The 20,161-nt window shown below is 43.4% G+C and overlaps 1 protein-coding gene across 3 annotated transcripts in view; it reads right to left on the bottom strand.

Annotated features, from left to right (window-relative positions):
- The window catches only part of sestd1 (SEC14 and spectrin domains 1), an 84,094-nt gene that overhangs the window by 54,895 nt on the left and 9,038 nt on the right, over window positions 1-20,161 (bottom strand). For 2 of the 3 annotated variants that reach the window (XM_055637879.1, XM_055637880.1), the window contains 3 exons: window positions 19,675-19,742; window positions 8,012-8,103; window positions 1,497-1,605 (listed from right to left, as the gene is read on the bottom strand). In XM_055637879.1, coding sequence (XP_055493854.1) covers window positions 1,497-1,605; window positions 8,012-8,066 — 164 coding nt within the window. In that variant the 5' untranslated portion in view covers window positions 8,067-8,103; window positions 19,675-19,742. The remainder of the gene's footprint in view (window positions 1-1,496; window positions 1,606-8,011; window positions 8,104-19,674; window positions 19,743-20,161) is intronic. The other variant, XM_055637881.1, reaches the window with a different exon arrangement.

The raw sequence follows: 20,161 nt of genomic DNA, 5'->3' as shown, positions 1-20,161 counted from the left end.
AACCATCGATCCGAATCCTCGTAACCTGCTTGTATCATTACCCTACTTTCAACACTGTAATCCCAACCAAACTTAACTCCAACCTTCTGGACCAAGGAGTGAACACCACCCTCTGCAACTGGATCCTCGATTCATATATCTAACAAATCCTAAAAGGCAGCACTAAAATCCTGCAAATACAATCAGAAATTTCCAAACCAGTACATCCTGGTTACTTACTGCTTACAACACTGCGAACATCTAAAAGCAGAGTATTATTCTACAAGTTAAATATATGGAATGACGAATTTTGCATCGCATTTATATTGAAAAGAGAAGCTCAGACACACCTCAACCATTTAGCAAACTTGAAACGAATAATGTAAATGTCTCAACGACCTAATTGATGCTTTGATCTCCCGAACTGAAAAACACAACTGAACTGCTACATTCAATAGTTTAACATAATTATTCATATTTTCTTTGCAAAATCTCAAAGAAATACCAAAGTTTATTTTTTTTTAAATTATGATCATCATTAAGCTCATGAAAAGCAGTCATCCTTTCAACGGTCTTAAACGTTCTCAGTCATTGCTGCTCTGCTGTTATAATTGTTAGATGTGTGTATAAAGGGGTTTCCAACCACGATTGTAATTCCCACAAAAGTGACAAAGTACCACAATAAATGTGATGATTTCAGCCAAGCGTACAAGTCTAGCCTTATGCCATGCTTCTCTTTCATCGCAACACCATGTCAGAGAACCTTGTTGAACTGTGACCTTGCAATGAAATCACCAAGCATGATTCTAAATTGTTGCCCAAGCGATTACCCAAGCCCATTATTGAATCTGTCTCATCCACATCTTTTTTGACCTGTGCAGAACATAAATATATACATTTATCCACGGGACTATACTATAATCAAGCAAAATCTATTGAGACAGAAATCAATGCTGAGTGTTAAACATAAAACAAAGGCATGGCAAAATTGCACATATGTTTTACATCTTAAAACTAAAGCCCTGTGTTTATTTCTATTATTGAATTTAAGTCCCTGGGCACAAATGTACAATAGGTTCTACTCTGGATTTCAAGCAAATTTTGCAGCAATGTTATTTGTAAGAAGGAGATTTTAGAAATCTACCTTAAGGTTAGATTTAAATTTAAAAAAATGCAGAAACATAAAACTAAATTGGGCAATGATCGATAAACAGTCACCTTCTCAAACATCACTAGATGAAACCAAGGACATTATTTCACACAAGGATGCCTCACAACCATACTTTAAAATGATCATCCTATAATTATCAATTTACTGAAAAAGAGGTTCATCTTAAAGGAAAATGCACTGAAAAGATGGTTGAAAATGCACTTTTATCCGATTCAAAATAATCTTCATATAGTGAACATAGAAGCACATTACAAAGCAATGCTGATTATCAAATTGACTGTTCAAGACCTGCAGGTTATTACAAACATATTTAGATCAAAGTAGAGAGAATGTACGAGTATGTCACCTTGGAATGCTAAGCAAGTAATCCAGAGTAACACTCAGCTCCTCCATATTTGTTTGCTCCGAACACAGTGGAATTGTCAGGATAAGGCCACTTCTTCTGTCTTTGCCTCCTAAAAAGATGATTTTTGTTAGTGCATTGTCTTGGATAAAATTAATCAGCACAAAATCTAATCACATCAAACTTTATCACCTAATGAACAACAGCTTCACATCCCACAGATGCAACCTGACCCACAGAGTATTTCCAACATTTTCGGTTTTATTTCAGATTCCCAGATTTCCAACATTTTCATTCATCATCCATCATGTTCACCAATTTAGATTAGTTCTGACCTGTACTGTTTGTATGTTACGCCCCTTATCTTACATGTTCAATCCCTTTACAACCATTAAACCATTAGCATAGTGATTTTTTTTAAATGTTAGAATCCTCAAGGGCCTGTCCCACTTGGTCGCCATTTGCGCCTCATTTACGCATCATATGTAAAATAGGTCAACGTGTCGTTACACATGACGTCGCACGCAAAGCATGCATCATCATGCCGTCTGGTGCGCGTGACATCATTAGAATACCCTGCGGCCCACGGCAACACATGGTTACGCACGGTGATGTAACCATATGTCACCACGCGATACACGCGAGACGTCGGGACGCCAATGCGTCACCGTGTGTACCCAATGCATCAGTGTGCGTACGCGATGCGTCACACAGATGGCGCTCGAGGATTTTGTGCAGCACAAAATCCTGGAGCGCCGTGCGATACCACCTGTAACTCCACATTCCACCACGCCTCTCCATACGCCCATCCCGCGCTACCCACACGCTACCCATGCGTCACAACGAGACAACCACATTTTTGGAGGTCGCGTAAATGGCACGCAAATTACGGCCAAGTGGGACAGGCCCTTAACGATCTTTCCATTTCTTCAACGAGTCTCTTTACCAGTTCCTTTACTCCACCAATGACGGACATATCGGTGAAGTTCCGGAAGTGGCGGCGCTGTTGAACGGCTGCGGCTCGCCTGCAGTCCATCTGTCTTTACTTTTGTTGTTGTTTTTTTGGTCTTGTTTTAGTCAAATTTTAGTTATTAGGATGTGTTATGTGTTAGGGGAGGGGGCTGAAAAATGGTTTTCTGTCTCTCCCTTCGGGAGAATGCGACTCTTTCTGTCGTATCCCCCCTTCTCTGCCTCAGTCTGCGCTGAGGCCTAATGGTGGAGCTGGCAGCCTCCAACTGCGACCGACCTCGAGGCTCCAGAAGCAGAGCCAGCCAGGACTTACAACGCGAGGCTGGCCGTCTTCGAGCTGCGGCGGCGTTCCGGCATTCCAGTGAGGGCGGCCCCAATCGGGGCTGAGACGGCGCTCTGGTGAGGGCGGCCCCAATCGGGGCTGAGACGGTGCTCCAGTGAGGGCGGTCCGACTCGGGGCTGAGACGGTGCTCCGGTGAGGGCGGCCCGACTCGGGGCTGAGACGGTGCTCCGGTGAGGGCGGCCCGACTCGGGCTGAGACGGTGCTCCGGTGGCTGAGACATGAATCTGGGGCTCGGCCGCAGACCAGTGAACGACATCGTCGGGAGCTCTCGGGTCACAGGCTGGTGCCTGTTTTCCGGAGCTCGCGCGGCAACAGCTGCGTCGACTGGAGGGCGGCAGCTTCGACCACCCCGGGCCGCAGAGCTTGAACCGACCCGTTCGTGGAGCTCGGTTGAGCCGCGCACTGACTACCATATGGGGTCAACATATCGCCTTAGCGCAGAGGGATAATGTAGGGAAGAGACAGTGACTTTAAGACTTTTGCCTCCATCACAGTGAGGAGGTGCCTGGTGAACTCACTGTGGTGGATGTTAATTTGTGTTTATTGTGTGTTTTGTTGTTTACTATCATTTCGTTCAGGCCGAAAGGTCTGAATGACAAATAAAGGATTTAATCTAATCTAACCCAAGATCTGAAATTTATTTCTTAACTGAGCTTTTTGATTCCTTTTGTGCCTAGGTTAAAAAGTATATATTTTGATCGCATCTTTGATCACCATTTCTTTGTTCAGATAGAAGGACAGGTAATGGGTTTTAGAAGATTAAACTGATTCAGTGCAAACTTTGAGTGAGAATAAAGTTCTTTAAAAAATGTTACTTCAGTGATGACAATGACAGAGGGTGGAGGATGGAGGTGGATTGAGATATTTTCCTGCAGGAGAATAAGTGACCAGCTATTTTATTAATGTAACAAAACTAGTCAAATTATTTCCCAAGAGGATGCCTTCATTTTGAAGTCCAATAAAATTAAAAGACATTTAGACAGCTACATGGATAGGAAAGGTCTCGAGGGATATGTGCCAAACGTGGGCAGATGGGACCTGCGTTAATGGGGCAATGTGGTCAGCATGGGCAAGTTGGACTGTTTTCCTGAATCCCTCCACAACTAAAATTCCAACTGTACGGTGACATTTTTTGAGTCTGATAGCAGGAAATGAATACGTGTCATAGCAGCACCTGCTATTTTGTATGTTGGTAAATCAGGGATCCACTTCAGAAACCATGATTGAGGAATACCAAGCTATTCCCATTTACAAAATAAAGCACATTTTATACAAAGATATAAAAGTCTCAGTTTTATAACTTCATTGATAACAGGAAACACAAGAGATTGCAGATGCTGGAATCTGGTGCAAATAGCAAATGGCTCGGGGAACTAACAAGCTCAAGCACCATCTGTTGAGGGTGATAAAGGAACGGTTGACATTATTAATCAAAATCTTGCATCATGACCGAGAGCAGAGAGAGAGGAGGCCGACTTAAAGAGGGGAGGAAGGTGGAATTGGGAGTCAGAGGCAGGTGTGTGATGGGCAGACATACATCAGAAGAAAAAAGGTAGATGGATCCAGGCGGAGCAAGGGGAGGGTGAATACAATGACTGCCAATGTTAGAAACTGATAAGTAATGAAGGTGATAATGGCAAATAGAGAAATAAAGGGCAGACTGAATCAGATGGGGATATGGTAGGTATTAGTTGGGTGGAACAATGTGAGACATGTTCTTCTGTAAAAACATTTAAGCAAGGTGTACAATTATTTTACAATTGAAATGAAGGAATTTTAAAAGCATTATAAAAATTAAGCACAGCATAATGCGTTGAAATTTGAAATTCCCCTCAGATCTATCTTTAGCACGCACAAAGTTTGCAAGGAAATGGCATATGGTGCTATTGGGAATCTAGCTATAAGCAGAAACTGATTATATTTTACTGGCAGACAATGCCAACAATAACCTTTTATTTCAAATAACCGCCAACAAGATGTAATCTGAAAATATTCATGTTCAAGAAATGTATTTGTACAGCTTGCAGTTTTACTGTATTTCTGAAGGAAAATAATTCAGATTGTTTCGTTTATCATTTATCAGAAGATTACCTACTGTAAGAAACAAGGCATCTATTTGTAAATATTCTAATTTACTGCAAACTATTAGTTGAAGGGCTATTTTAATCTGATTTTTTTATTAATAAGAATTAAATTTACTGGTGCAAATGAATATTGCCTGCACAAAACAACATAAATGGAGGTGTTACATAGTGTATCACCTATTGTTCTCCAAATATTCTGCACCATTCCATAGGTATGTTACAATACTTACCTTCAGCGGCGCTGCAGTTCTGCCACTGGCCGTGTGCGTGACTTTGGAGCCTTTGGGAGGGGTGTGATTAAAATGCCGTTTTCTCCTGCCTGTCCGAGATATATTTTCTCGGGCTGCTAGCTGATGCTGAAAAATCGTTCCGACTTCCGTTCTCGGAGGTTTTTAAAAAGAATCTCGGGACAATTTAATCGCTGGAGTAAAATAAAAAAGCGACTTCTAACGCCGTCAACGGGATGGATCTCACATATGGGACAAAACATAAGGTAAGTCGTGTATTTTACATATAAACTTGCTTCTTAGGATGACTTTAATCAAAATGTCCTTAATCAAATTTTGGCCCCATACGAACCGGCAGTGTTTTTCCCGCTGATATGGGGTTCAAATTCACTGCAACCGCAACGTTCCAATCGATCGCGTTCCACAAAAACCCACTCGCAAGATGATTTAAATGGCCATTAATTTACGGGAATTAAACATTAAATTCCTTCCATTTTGCCTATAAATTCATGACAATGAGATTTCAAAATCATGTTATATTGTGAATTCTTGTGTGAATGTTATTTGGACACTTGGGCTATTTAGATATGTTAATCTTTTCTTAAGAAATGGATAGATGTTTAGATCCAGTAATTGAATTTTGTAATTAGCTACAATTAGGTAACTAACTAATTATATGCTTTAATTTCAGGTCATCCAAGTAAGATTGTTTCATAGATGCTGCTGCACCCGCTGAGTTTCTCCAGCATTTTTGTATACCTTCGATATTCCAGCATCTGCAGTTCCTTCTTGAACACTAAGATTGTTTCATATTTGTTTCAGAATGCTTCAATCTATAATAACTGAAAATGTATTTCAGTTCTCTTAATTTTTAAGAAAGTTATGGGCTTTTGACTGACCTTGATCACAGCTTTTGTGTTAAGTCAATGGAAAAGCAATAGGGAACAAGATGCTAATTTCCGAGTATGAAAATGGCCATAATTTATTTTATTGTTGAAGACATGAAAGTGAATTAGGTGTCAATTTATTTTTATGCTTTATCTGATGGGATAAATTGCAGACTTCTCAAATCTCAAAATGTTGTAACATTGCTACATTCCATTTTCTTGAAACATGAAAGGACAACTTAAATTTTTCAAAAAAAACCTCAATTGTAAATTAAGCATTATTGACAAATTATGTTAGTTATTACGAGCACGGCACAAACAAATGCACGCCTGAAATGTCACAACTTGTCCTCCCCCCCCCCCCCAATCTTTATAGATTCAAACAACAGTAAATTTAAATTTATTTTCTGGTTTTGCCATTAACCAGTTAATTAAAACCTCAGATCAACTCCTAATACTAATTAGATTGCTGAAAATAATGTTTCTGAGTTGGAAAGAGGTATTGAACAAATTATTAACCAAATAATTGTGTTTTTACCATTTACTGTCTAGACCATTACTAATGTTCAAACTTCTCACAATACAAATAAAATTAAAAGGCCTGCACAGACAAGATAAGCAACCATAGGATGGTTGAGGTATATTTTAATTATCACTGAAGAATGGTTGATTTTGATTACGAGATAATTCTGATGCCGGTCTTGAACCGAAACACCAACCATCCTTCTGCCTCCACAGATGCTGCCTGACCTACTGAGTTCCTCCAGCAGTTTGCATGGATGATTTTGATTACTTATTTTAAATTTTGGCAGCACTGAAGTAAATGGTGAATGGATGCAAGCTTGCCATTTAGGATTTTGGTCCCTGGAGAATCTTAACGAATAGTTAAGCAGCAGGGTCCACATTGTTAATGTCAAGAAAACGATTAAATTGCCATTTAAGAGAATAATAACCAATAATTTCTGTAAAATGTTGGTGCACAATTGTTTGGTTTGCTTTAGATTTGCAAGTGGCAGAAGACAAGAATAATCCCCAACCCAATGACGACCTGGATATCCATCAACAAAGCATTGCTTCTGGAAATTGTCACCCACAGATCCTCTTACAACATACGGTATATCTGACAGCTTCACTTAAAAGTACAGTTTCCAGATGCACGGTTCCTTCAATTAAACATACAAAGATGCAAGTGGCATCTGAGAAATAGTAAAGATTAGGGAGTGGGGGGCTCGGAAAGCGTTCTGAAGAAGGGTCTCGACACCCATTTCTTCTTCCCAGAGATGCTGTCTGTCCTGCTGAGTTACCCCAGCATTTTGTGTCTATACATAGATGCAACCAAGGTGTGAACTTTGCAAAGACAAAGTGATTAAATACAATGCAAATGACCAATGACTGGCCTCACTATCTTCTTCAACGAATGTGAAATCCTCAGTCCTAATGCTTATCTCAGTAGTGGTATTGAAAAGTTTTAATTATCTGCAATGTCTCAAAATGTTAATATTAAGATTACAGTTTATAATTAAATTACAAAAACTGGGATTTATGTTGTTTTATTGTTGCCTCATACCAGTTCCACTGTCCAGTTTGCAGCAGATTGAATTCTCTGCCAAAAGTCTTAACACAATATATTTTTCCACTCAAAAAAACTGGCGTTACTTTTAAATGTTAGACTGGAAAATTACGACAACTGTAAATCTCTAACTAAAATCATATGATGTAGAAAGTATATTGCCTGAAAACAAATATCTGATATCTACTCAAACATTGCACAAAATGAAACAACTGAAATTGAAAACCCCATTGATGCACATTTTAACAATTTCTTCACTTTCTAACCCAGCTGCAGCCCCATTATTAATAAAATTCAAAATACAATGGAAAATCAGTGTGCAATTTGATACACAACAGAATATTGACTAAAAAGAGCACCATCAATAATTGGGAACACTGAGGAATCTTTCTTAAAATAACTTAGTATGTGCAAGCAAAATAACATAAAATCCTATACCTGACAAAAAGGCAAGCTTTTTCTTCAGTATTGGCAACATACTTGTGGCTTCCATCTTTGCAGAAAGAGATTGGTCAAAAATGTCTACAATTCTGTAAGATAAACAATCACGGAATCAGCATAATTTGAAGAAATTAGTTTTACCTGATATGCATGTTCAAACAGATTTCTTTGCACAGATTGGTTTTTAAACAAGTTTGGTCTATTATGTTATCTATGAGTGCTGTATATATAGACCTGTTATGCTGCATCAAGTAAGAGTTTCATGGTTCCATTTCAGTACATATGATAATTAAAAACAATTCACTTGATAGTAGCGCACCAATCACTAATTTAGTGATATTAACTTTACTAGTTTACAGGCATCAGCTCTAATCTTGAGTGAAACATGCTCAGCTTAATATGGGGGTAAAATTCCATCTTGGATACATGTAAAGAAATGAAGAGGCTGAAATTACTTCACTCCCAATGCCTCTGTGCCATTTCACTGTCGGCACATTTGGCACATCACTTAAAGATCAGCAGAAATGAAGTACTAGGAACAGCTTCAGCACAATACGAAAGCAGTACAATTCTCAGTAAAGTACACATATATTAATACATTTTTCTGAACATAATTTTACAATAGGCCATATCAAATTCAATAACGATTCTGCCAGATGGAAGCAAACATCTGTGGCAGGTGTTTTCCACTTTACACTCTAATTCAACAAAATCAAATCTTGGACGAATCACCATATTTATGTTTCCAACTAATGTCTCCCAGCAACTGTTGCTCCTTCATGCTACATGGTTTTACTTTGATATTCCCGACTATGTGTGCCCAATACATTGCAATGTGCTCAATTAATTAACCCAAATCTCAATTCCTTACCCCAAATCTATGAAACAAGGGTTTGGGAAATTGGACAAGCTCAATGAGAGTTGAGGTTGATTCCCTCGCAAACTATTGAAATGATGTCTCGAGCACTTTTCAAAATCTTCCAACTACTTTCTTTTCCAGTCATAATTTAGCTTGGTTGTTGATGTGTGCAAATATACAATAGCTTTACACTACATATCTACAAATGGATGAAGGGATTAAAAGTAACATTAACAAATTAGTAGATAACACAAAGCTGGGTGGCAGTGTGAACTGTGAGGAGGATGCTATGAGGATGCAGGGTGACCTGGACAGGTTGGGTGAGTGGGCAGATGCATGGCAGATGGAGTTTAATGTGGATAATTGTGAGGTTATCCACTTTGGTGGCAAAAACAGGAAGGCAGATTATTATCTAAATGGTGTCAAGTTGGGAAAAGGGGAAGTACAATGAGATCTGGGGGTCAGTGTTCATCAGTAAGCATGCAGGTACAGCAGGCAGTGAAGAAAGTGAATTACATGTTGGCCTTCATAACACGAGGAGTTGAGTATAGGAGTAAATAGGTCCTCCTGCAGTTTTACAGGGCTCTAGTGAGTCCACACCTGGAGTATTGTGTGCAGTTTTGGTCTCCAAATTTGAGGAAGGACATTCTTGCTATTGTGGGAGTGCAGAGTAGGTTCATGAGATTAATTCCTGGGATGGTGGGACTGTCATATGTTGATAGATTGGAGCGGCTGGGCTTGTAAATTCTCTGGGATTTATATGGATGAGAGGGTATCTTATTGAAACATGTAAGATTATTAAGGATTGAACACTGTAGAGGCAGGAAACATGTTCCCAATGTTGGCGGAGTCCAGAACCAGGGGCTATAGTTTAAGAATGTGGTAAGCCATTTAGAGATGAGTACAAACTTTTTCATACAGACAGTTGTGAGTGTGTGGAATTCTCTGCCTCAGAGGCTGGTTCTCTGGATGCTTTCAAGAGAGTTAGATAGTGGTCTTAGGAATAACGGAGTTAAGGGCTATGGAGAGAAGGCAGGAACGGGGTACTGATTGTGGATCATTAGCCATGATCACAATGAACGGCGGTGCTGGCTCGAAGTGTCAAATGGCTTACTCCTGCACCTATTGTCTAAACCAAAAACAGAGACGAAAATGTAAACTGAAAAATCTGTAAAGCTCAAACCAATAATGGAATTGTGGGAAATATGTAATGCTTAATTGTATCAAAAAAGATTTCAGATGTATCAATTATGAAAAAGATAAATGTAATCAACGTCATGTTCTCGTTTTTATCACATGTATCTTTTAAAAAGTTACTTTAAAAGTTATTTTAAAACAATGTTGTCTTCGAGGGCCTATGTGGGGTTTTGTAACCAAAGTGGTTAAGATGCAAATGTGCCACATTTCCTATAAACTACATGTTGAAGTTAGTGGGTGAGTTAGTGATCAGGTTATCAGCACACGGGAACCTGTGATAAAGTTGTTAGGAATTTAGATTCAGATGAGAAAATTTATCTTGAATTCAATGATCTGCAAATATCATTAATGGGGACAACAAAATGAACCCAACCATAAATATCCATTTGATTCACCATTTGATTCACCAATGGACCATCTTACCCAATCTAACATATATATTTCATTTCAAGATTCAGCATTGCACCGCTGCAGGCAGAGGTAAGCAACCACACAACAACAGATTTGATCAATGTTCTGCAAAGTATCAACAGTGGAATAGGTTTCATAAGTGCCCACACCCTCAACGATGGCAGAGCCCAAAACTGATGTCGACACAGCATGTTGAAAACGCCCAGAAAAATGGCTTTGGCATTGCCACGAAAAGCAGACAAAGAGTAATCAATTACAATTCTATCAATCCATTTTCAATCATCAGCAAAGTGGTGAAAGATATTATCATGCAGCACATTTTACACAAAAAACTCTCAGGTGTTCAATTTAGTTTATGCTTGGATTAATGCTATGCCTCACAACTGAAATGCCAGAGAGAAGATTAGAGACCCAGTGTGTCAATGCTATTTTTGATCAAATGTGCCATCAAGGAGTCTTAGTAAATCTGAAGACATGGCAAGGTTCATAAATTGCAGAAAATAAATGAAGATTGTGGTTCTTGGCAGTTAATCCCAACAAGGCTTAAATGCAAAGGAATTTGCAATTTCATCATCCTCATCTGGAAAAAGGAGAATATACCAGCATATATCAGAGGTACCATAAGCATGATCATTTTAAAGAAAGTAGACAAATCTGCCTTTCACTTGTGGTTCGCCTTGTTGTCTGCCAAAAGGAACATTGCCAGGATCACCCCCCCCCCCCCACCCAAAATGCCAAAGAGCTGTTCCCTAAATCACATTGATTTAATCCATTTACATGCAGAGTGGACACAGTTTTCACAACATAACAACTCCAAGATAAAATGCAGGGAACAATGCCAGTCACAAGATGCACGTTTTTTTTTCCAAACCAACACATTTTGATCAGGAGGAATTGTGAAACACCCTCATTAAATTCAGTCACCCACAGGATTTCACGGCCCCATTATGACTTTATGACATGCACATCAAATCAAAGTGGTCTAAAATTTGGAGTGATTTTAGTGAAGGTCAGTGGCAAACAGGACTAACCCATTACTGCAACACTTTCTTTAATAATCCTCCCCACAATGCTGCACCTCACCTCAAGCAAACATCCTGCAAGACAGTTAATTTTCAACAATGTTCATCAGAACAAAACCAAAAAAGAGATCATCTTAATATCAATACCCGAGCTGCTTCAAGGAGACAATTCTTATATTTGCTCAAAGACTAAGCTCTAAGTCATCAATGACTCATTCATTGAAGCTTACGAGAGGATGGGCCTTACACAGATCTGAAAAACAGGAGGCTTCTGCTGTCTGCTCCCACTGCACCACATTGCCTCAAACAAATAAGGTTCAAGGCAAACAAGGATAAAATGTGGACCACTTTCTATATCTCAGAAGCCCCTCCTTAACAAGTGCATTAATTGATGAAGAAATTCACTATTGCTTACGGTGTGCAATGCAACCTTTCATCGACTGAGAAAACAGGTTTATGAAAATCAAGATATCAAACCTGGCAGAAAATCCATGGGTTGAATTGTTACACTCAGCACCTCATGGCACACAAAGCAGTGCTAAACCCAGCTCAACTCTGCCTGTCCCGCCAGGTTAACCTGCCTGGGCTTGTGGGAAATATGGGCAGCGCGGAGAAGCAGCGCTGGTGTCCCATCAGTCCAGGCAGGGCTTGTAGGTTAACCCGGTGAGACAGGCAGAGTTGAGCTGCATTTAGCGCTGGATTGAGCCTCCGAAGCCTCGTGCGTGTGAGTGTGCGTGTGAGTGTGCGCATGCGCGCGCGGCCGCCAAAAGATTGTGTCCCCCGTCCCCTCCATATTTTGATAGTGATTTCCATGCCTGCCTGCATGCCTGACACCAAACTCAAATATTATATTCCAAGTTGTCATGGGATTACCAATGGGACAGATGAAAACAATTCAAATATGCTCTCAGAGTTTGTAGGAAATATAACAAATATGCCAGATTCTGCTGTCCAATGACCACTCGAAGTGAAGCAGCAGCATGCAAGAGAAATTCCAGTTCTCCCATCAGGAGTGCAAAGTCTCACCATCTCATAATCTACCTACCCAGTCAACATACAAAACCAAAGTAGAAGCAAATTGCTCTCAATCGTAAGCATTAATAGATTAAATAAGGTAAACTACTATCCAGCAGAAATACGAGAGTAACTACAGATACAGCAACTGTTCACCACGTTGGATGCCGCAATGGAGTCCACATCCCGAAAGTGAATAAAGAAGCAAGAAATAGGCAATGTTTCGGGCCGAGACCCTTCGTCAGACTGATCCCCCCATTCTTCTCAATACAGGATGGATAGGGGGGGGGGATCAGCGCAGGATGAATGGGTGTATCAGTACAGGATGAATGAGGGGGGGGTCAGTACAGTGTAGATCGGAGGGTCTGTGGAGGATGAATGGGAGGCTTCACTCCTGATGAATGGGCGGATCACTACAGGATGGATGGGGGATCAGTTCAGGATGAATGGGGAGGGAATCAGTACAGGATGAATGGGGTGAGGTATAGGATGGATGGGGGGATCAGTAAAAGATGAATGGGGAGTTTAGTAAAAGATGAATGGGGAGATCAGGACAGGATAGATGGGGGAAATTGGTGCAGGATAAATGGAGCGCGGTCAGTATGGGATGAATGGGGAGCAGTGCAGGATGAAAGGGGGGTGCAGTGCAGGGTGGATGAGAAGGGGGGGGTCAGTACAGGATGAATAGATGGGGAGGGGGGCACAGGGGATGTCAGTGAGGACTGAATAGAGGCTGGAATGGGGATCAGTGCGGGATGAAGAGGATGGGTCCCAGGATAAGGGGGGTGGATGGGGGCGTACAAGAGAGAGAGAGAGAGAGGGGGCGGGGGGAGGGAGGAAGGAAGGGCCACCCTCCTCGGACAACACAGGCATCATCGATCCGCTGCCTTAGCCATCCCTGTCCACCGCCAAGTGCCGCCAATAAAGGGGGAGGCAGTTGGAATCTCCTCGCCACCGGCTGCCCTCCTCCGCCAGCCAGCAGGAAGGTGCAGGGCCGAGCAGTGCAGGTGCTTCAGACGGCGGAAGGTGGCATCCCCCTTCCTCGCGGACTCGGCATGCGGGAGGGTTTGTTTTGAAAGCACCGTTGGCAAGCAGCGGCTGCTATCAGGGCGGGCGGGGTGTGGGTGTTGGAGAAGGAGGTGGAGGTGCTGTCGCTGCCGCTGCTGTGCGGGGTTCGTCTTTCTTCCGATCTTCCGTCACCCCGCACCTAGTATCTCTGCTCCGCACTACAGCTTGTTACCGCCGCCGACACGAAACGTCACGTTCCTTTTCTCCAGAGAAGCTGCCTGACCAGCTGAGTTACTCCAGTTTTTTGTTTCTATCCGATATAAACCAGTATCTGCGGTGCCAAGCCGGGCAAAATGGGTGGCCATTGGCACCCGGGCAACTGCTAATTACAAGCCCTTCAGGCTAATGGGACTTAAGGATGATAAATCCCCTAGGCCTGATGGTCTGCATCCCAGGGTCCTCAGGGAGGTGGCTCTAGAAATAGTGGATGCATTGGTTGTCATTTTCCAATGTTCAATAGATTCAGGTTCAGTTCCTGTGGATTGGAGGATAGCTAATGTTATCCCACTTTTCAAGAAAAGAGCGAGAGAGAAAACGGGGAATTACAGACCAGTTAGCCTGACTTTGGCGGTGGGAAAGTTGCTGGAGTCAATTATTAAAGAGGTAATAATGGGGCATTTGGATAGCAGTAAAAGGATTAGTCCAAGTCAACATGGATTTATGAAAGGGAAATCATGCTTGACGAATCTTCTGCAATTTTTTGAGGATGTGACAAGTAAAATGGATAGAGGGATGCCAGTGGATGTAGTGTATCTAGACTTTCAGAAAGCCTTTGATAAGGTCCCGCACGGGAATTTGGTGACCAAAATTAGAGCACATGGTGTTGGTTGACTCGGATAGAAAATTGGTTGGCAGACCGGAAACAAAGAGTAGGAGTGAACGGGTCCTTTTCAGAATGGCAGGCAGTGGCGAGTGGAGTGCCGCAAGGCTCGGTGTTGGGGCTGCAACTGTTTACCATATATTTTAATGATTTGGAAGAGGGTTTTAGGAGCAACACTAGCAAGTTTGCGGATGACACAAAGCTGGGTGGCAGTGTGAACTGTGAAGAGGATGTTAGAAGGTTACAGGATGACCTGGACAGGTTGAGTGTGTGGGCAGATGCAGTATAATATAGATGAATGTGAGGTTATTCACTTTGGCAGCAAAAACAAGGGGGCCGATTATTATCTCAATGGGGTTAGGTTAGGAAAGGGGGAGGTGCAGCGAGACCTGGGTGTCCTTGTACACCAGTCACTGAAAGTTGGCTTCCAGGTACAGCAGGCAGTGAAGAATGCTAATGGAATGTTGGCCTTCACAACAAGAGGATTTCAGTATAGGAGTAAAGGGGTTCTTCTGCAGTTGTATAGGGCTCTGGTGAGACCACATCTGGAGTATTGTGTACAGTTTTGGTCTCCCAATCTGAGGAAGGACATCCTTGTGATTGAGGCAGTGCAGCGTAGGGTCACGAGATTGATCTCTGGGATGGCGAGGCTGTCATATGAAGAAAGATTGAAAAGACTAGGCTTGTATTCACTGGAGTTTAGAAGGATGAGGGGGGGATCTTACAGAAACATAAAATTATAAAAGGACTCGACAAGCTAGATGCAGGAAAAATGATCCCAATGTTGGGCGAGTCCAGAACCAGAGAACACAGTCTTAGAATAAAGGGGAAGCCATTTAAGACTGAGGTGAGAATAAACTTTTTCACCCAGAGAGTTGTGAATTTGTGGAATTCCCTGCCACAGAGGGCAGTGGAGGCCAAGTCACTGAATGGATTTAAGAGAGATTTAGATAGAGCTCTAGGGGCTAGTGTAATCAAGGGATATGGGGAGAAGGCAGGCACGGGTTATTGATTGGGGACGATCAGCCATGATCACAATGAATGGCGGTGCTGGCTCGAAGGGCCGAATGGCTTTCTCCTGTACCTATTTTCTATGTTTATATGTTTCTAATGTGTTGTATTGTTAAAATTAAGATTGTGCTATCATAATTGTGATTGTTTACTCCCGAACTGCAAAATATAATCAATAATCAAACCAGATCATACAAAATTCAATGCCCACCTCGGCCTTGGAACTCAAGAGTCTGCCCAACTGTATTATCTTGATGGTTACACAGAAAAGCTGGAGAAACTCAGCGGGTGCAGCAGCATCTATGGAGCGAAGGAAATAGGCAACGTTTCGGGCCGAAACCCTTCTTCAGACTGATCAGGGGTGGGGGTGGGTGGGGACAAGAAAGGGAAAAGGAGGAGTAGCCGGAAGGCTGGAGGGTGGGAGGAGACAGCAGGGGAGCTGAGGAAGGGGAGGAGACAGCAAGGACTAACAGAATTGGGAGAAGTCGATGTTCATGCCCCCGGGATGCAGACTCCCCAAACGGAATATGAGGTGCTGTTCCTCCAATTTCCGGTGCTGCTCGCTGTGGCCATGGAGGAGACCCAGGACAGAGAGGTCGGAGATGGAGTGGGAGGGGGAGTTGAAGTGCTGAGCCACCGGGAGGTCAGCTTGGTTATTGCGGACCGAGCGGAGGTGTTCGGCGAAACGATCGCCCAACCTCCGCTTGGTCTCACCGATATAGATCTGCTGACATCTAGAGCAGCGCGGACGCAATAGATGAGGTTGGAAGAGATGCAGGTAAACCTCTGGCGCACCTGGAACGATTGCTTGGGTCCCTGAAAGGAGTTGAGGGGGGAGGTAAAGGGACAAGTGTTGCATCTGCTGCGGCCGCAAGGGAAAGTGCCCGGGGAGGGGGTGGACCGAGAGGGAAGGGAAGAATTGACAAGGGAGTTATGGAGGGAGCGGTCTTTGCGGAAGGCAGATATGGGGGGAGATGGGAAGATGTGGCCAGTAGTGGGGTCACGTTGGAGGGTGGCGAAACTGACGGAGGATTATTTTTTGTATGTGATGGCTGGTGGGGTGAAAGGTGAGGACTAGGGGGACTCGGCCCTTGTTGCGAGTGCGGGGATGGGGAGAGAGAGCAGTGTTGCGGGGTATGGAAGAGACCCTGGTGCGAGCCTCATTTATGGTGGAGGAGGGGAACCCCCGTTCCCTGAATAGTGAGGACATTTCAGATGTCCTGGTGTGGAACGCCTCATCCGTGGAGCAGATACGGCGTAGACGGAGGAATTGGGAGTAGGGGATGGAGTCCTTACAGGAAGCAGGGTGGGAAGAAGTGTAGTCCAGATAGCCATGGGAGTCAGTGGGTTTATAGTGTATGTCGGTTAGAAGTCTATCACCTGCAATGGAGATAGTGAGGTCAAGGAATGGTAGGGAAGTGTCGGAGATGGTCCAGGTGTATTTCAGTGCCGGGTGGAAATTAGTGGTGAAGTGGATGAAGTCAGTCAGTTGTGTGCGGGTGCAGGAGGTGGCACCAAAGCAGTCGTCGATGTAGCGGAGGTAGAGGTTGGGGATGGGGCCCTGGTATGTATTGAACAAGGATTGTTCGACGTAACCTACAAATAGGCAGGCATAGCTGGGGCCCATGCGTGTGCCCATAGCTACGCCTTGTATTTGGAGGAAGTGGGAGGAGTCGAACTCGAAGTTATTGAGGGTAAGGACCAGCTCCGCTAGGTGGAGGAGAGTGTCAGTGGCTGGGTATGGGTTGCTTCTCTGGTCGAGGAAGAACCGGAGGGCTGTGAGACCATCGTGGTGGGGGATGGAGGTGTATAGTGATTGGACGTCCATGGTGAAGATGAGGGGGTGAGGGCCTAGAGAATTGAATGCGCGGAGACGACGGAGAGTGTCTGAGGTGTCTTGGACATAGGTAGGGAGGGATTTAACCAAGGGTGATAGGATGGAGTCAAGGTATTTGGAAATGAGTTCGGTGGGGCACGAACAGGCGGAGACAATGGGTCTTCCGGGACAATCTGGTTTGTGGATTTTAGGGAGAAGGTAAAATCGGGCTGTGCGGGGCTGGGGAACGATGAGGTTGGAGGCTTGGTCGGGTAGGGCATTGGAGTGGATGAAGTTGGTGATGGTGCTGGAGATGGTGGCCTGGTGCTCGTCAGTGGGGTCATGGTCCAGGGGTAAGTAGGAGGAGGTGTCCGATAGTTGGCGCGTGGCCTCAGCTTTGTAGAGATCGGCGCGCCAGACTACCACGGCACCTCCCTTGTCAGCGGGTTTGATAACCAAATCTGGGTTGTTGCGGAGTGAGTCGATGGCAGAGCGTTCCTGTGGTGAGAGATTGGAGTGAGACAGGGGAGTGGAGAAGTTGAGGCGGTTGATGTCGCGACGGCAGTTATTGATAAAAAGTTCTAAAGCCGGAAATTGGCCACGAGGGGGGTTCCACGAGGAGGGGGTGCGTTGGAGACGGGAAAAGGGGTCATCAGTGGGGGGCGAGGACTCCTTCCCATGGAAGAAAGCTGTGAGGCGGAGGCGACGGTAGATAGAGCTCCAAGTCGTGGTGTGCGCGGAATTCATTGACGTGGGGACGGAGGGGGACAAAGGTAAGACCTCTGTTGAGGACGGACCGTTCGGTGTTGGAGAGGGGGAGGTCGGGGGGGATGGTGAACACTCGACAGGGATGGGGGTTGGGTCCGGAGGAAGGCAGGTGGGGATGAGGCGATGTGTGGGGGGGGGGGTGGTGGGTGGTCAGGGGGTGGGGGGGTGAGAGGGCTGTGGTGTGGGTGGGGAAGAGCAGGGGCCACACAGTTAGAGGGGGTGGGGGGAGGAGACTTGCAGTTAGAGGGGGTGGGGGGGGAGGAGACTCAGTCGAACTGCCACTGAGGTGAGCAAGGCTGGGTCGACTAGCACTAGGACCCAGTGGAGTCAAACCCAGGAGAGAGGGAGTGAGCAGCGTGAGGGCTTCAGGCCCAGTGGAGAGTCCGGGCTCCAGGTAAGGCGACGGCTGTGGGTTGTAGGGGGGAGGTGGAGTGGCGGGGATCAGCGGACCCGATGGTGGTAGTCCAGAGGCGTGGGCCAACGGACCCGATGGTAAGATTATGTATTATCTTGATTATGGATATACAGAGTCAACGAACCTGACCCTCCAAAGCAAAGAGTTGTCCTGCAAATCGATTTCTGGTCATGTCTAACCATTAGCTCTCAAATCCTGAGGGCCCACCTCCAGTTCACATTGATAATCATTTTATTTTGAAAACTCTCCAAAACGACAATCCTAAAAACATTAAATTATGAAAAAATATTAATTATTAAAGCCGTCTGAAGAAAACATCACCCAATCATTTTCTTCACAGATGCTGCCAAACCCGCTGAGTTACTCCAGCACTTTGGGTCCATCTTAATTATTAAAATATTGGAATCTTTGATTAGTTGAAGCACAAGATGAACGTGAGAAGCATTGGAGGTGGCATATCCAACACAGGAGCAAAAGATTCAGATAAGCCAACACACGACCAGCAGCTCATCTTTGACTTCTGTCTACAGTTCAAATGCTGACACAGAAGTCCGAGGCAAACTGAACAGCAAGCTGTATCCTCAATGAGGGATTGGGGGTGGGGAAAGACTGGTTCCTACAGAAGCATAAAACTAAAAGTACCATCTGGCTCATAGAAACATATTGCAAAAGGAACAAAATTCCGTGTAATCTTCTTATTAATAAGCTCTACAACCACAGTCTTAGTTGCAAACAGAAAAGTATTGTAATTAGCTTATTCAGAATGTTAAATGGATGACTCCGACAAACACCATCAACTGTACAATATCATGGATGATGAGATAGGCTCAGTTACTCAATCTGTAAATCCCTGCTTGCAGAGAGTCTAGAGCCGTCCTTTAGATGTCAATCATCAAAGGTTCAACCTCTTGCTTCTCTCTTATTGATGATGAAATGAAAACTGCATGAGACATTCAGTCATTTAAAAGTCACTGCTGGCAAGATATACAACTTGATTCGGTAATACAAGCAATTATATTGGGTTAAGGACAAAGTGTGCAATTAGGTTACATTTACAAAGAAAACAGTAAAATAAAGACAATAAATTCAACTGTGTTAAAAGCATCATCCAACTAAACTGCAGGTCAAATATCATTCATGACCTCACTGAACAGAATAGTATGCGCAGGGGACCAAATGGATTACACTTGCTTTTACTTCAAATACTCTTATTTTTTCATGACGTTGTGTTGTACATTGAAATTTACGTTATCACTTACTTGAAGGACTTCTGTCATCAGGTACATGATTCACAGATCTCAAAATTCATCAAAACGTAGTCCACATTCTACAAAAATAAGAAAGGTGTCTCAATGGTAAACCAGTATTAAGAGGAGTTTGAAAATGGAAAAATTGGCATGGTTTGTCGACAGATTTACAAAAAGGACAATAATTTTTGCAAAGTATTGAGAAATCAGAATGTCAAGCAATAGAGAAATAGGTGATTGGAAAACGGTTATAGATAGTACACTAATAGAGGAACATTTGATTTGGAACACCAAATTCAAGTGAGAAAGCATGAAAAGAAAACAAAGCTGGAATTAGCAGTAAGAAGGTAGAAGTAGCAGATAAATCAGAGAACGTACAAAGATTAAGATATGTAGCATAAAGCTCAGCTTGTGTCTGAACAAAGCACTAATTTCACACCATTTGCATCTTAAGTAAGCAGCACTGTCAACCTCACAGTAGACTATATCAGAAAATTGC

The sequence above is a fragment of the Leucoraja erinacea genome, chromosome 7 (assembly GCF_028641065.1).
Source record: "Leucoraja erinacea ecotype New England chromosome 7, Leri_hhj_1, whole genome shotgun sequence".
NCBI classification, from domain to species: Eukaryota; Metazoa; Chordata; class Chondrichthyes; order Rajiformes; family Rajidae; genus Leucoraja; species Leucoraja erinaceus.
This window is presented reverse-complemented; position numbering and strand designations above follow the sequence as displayed.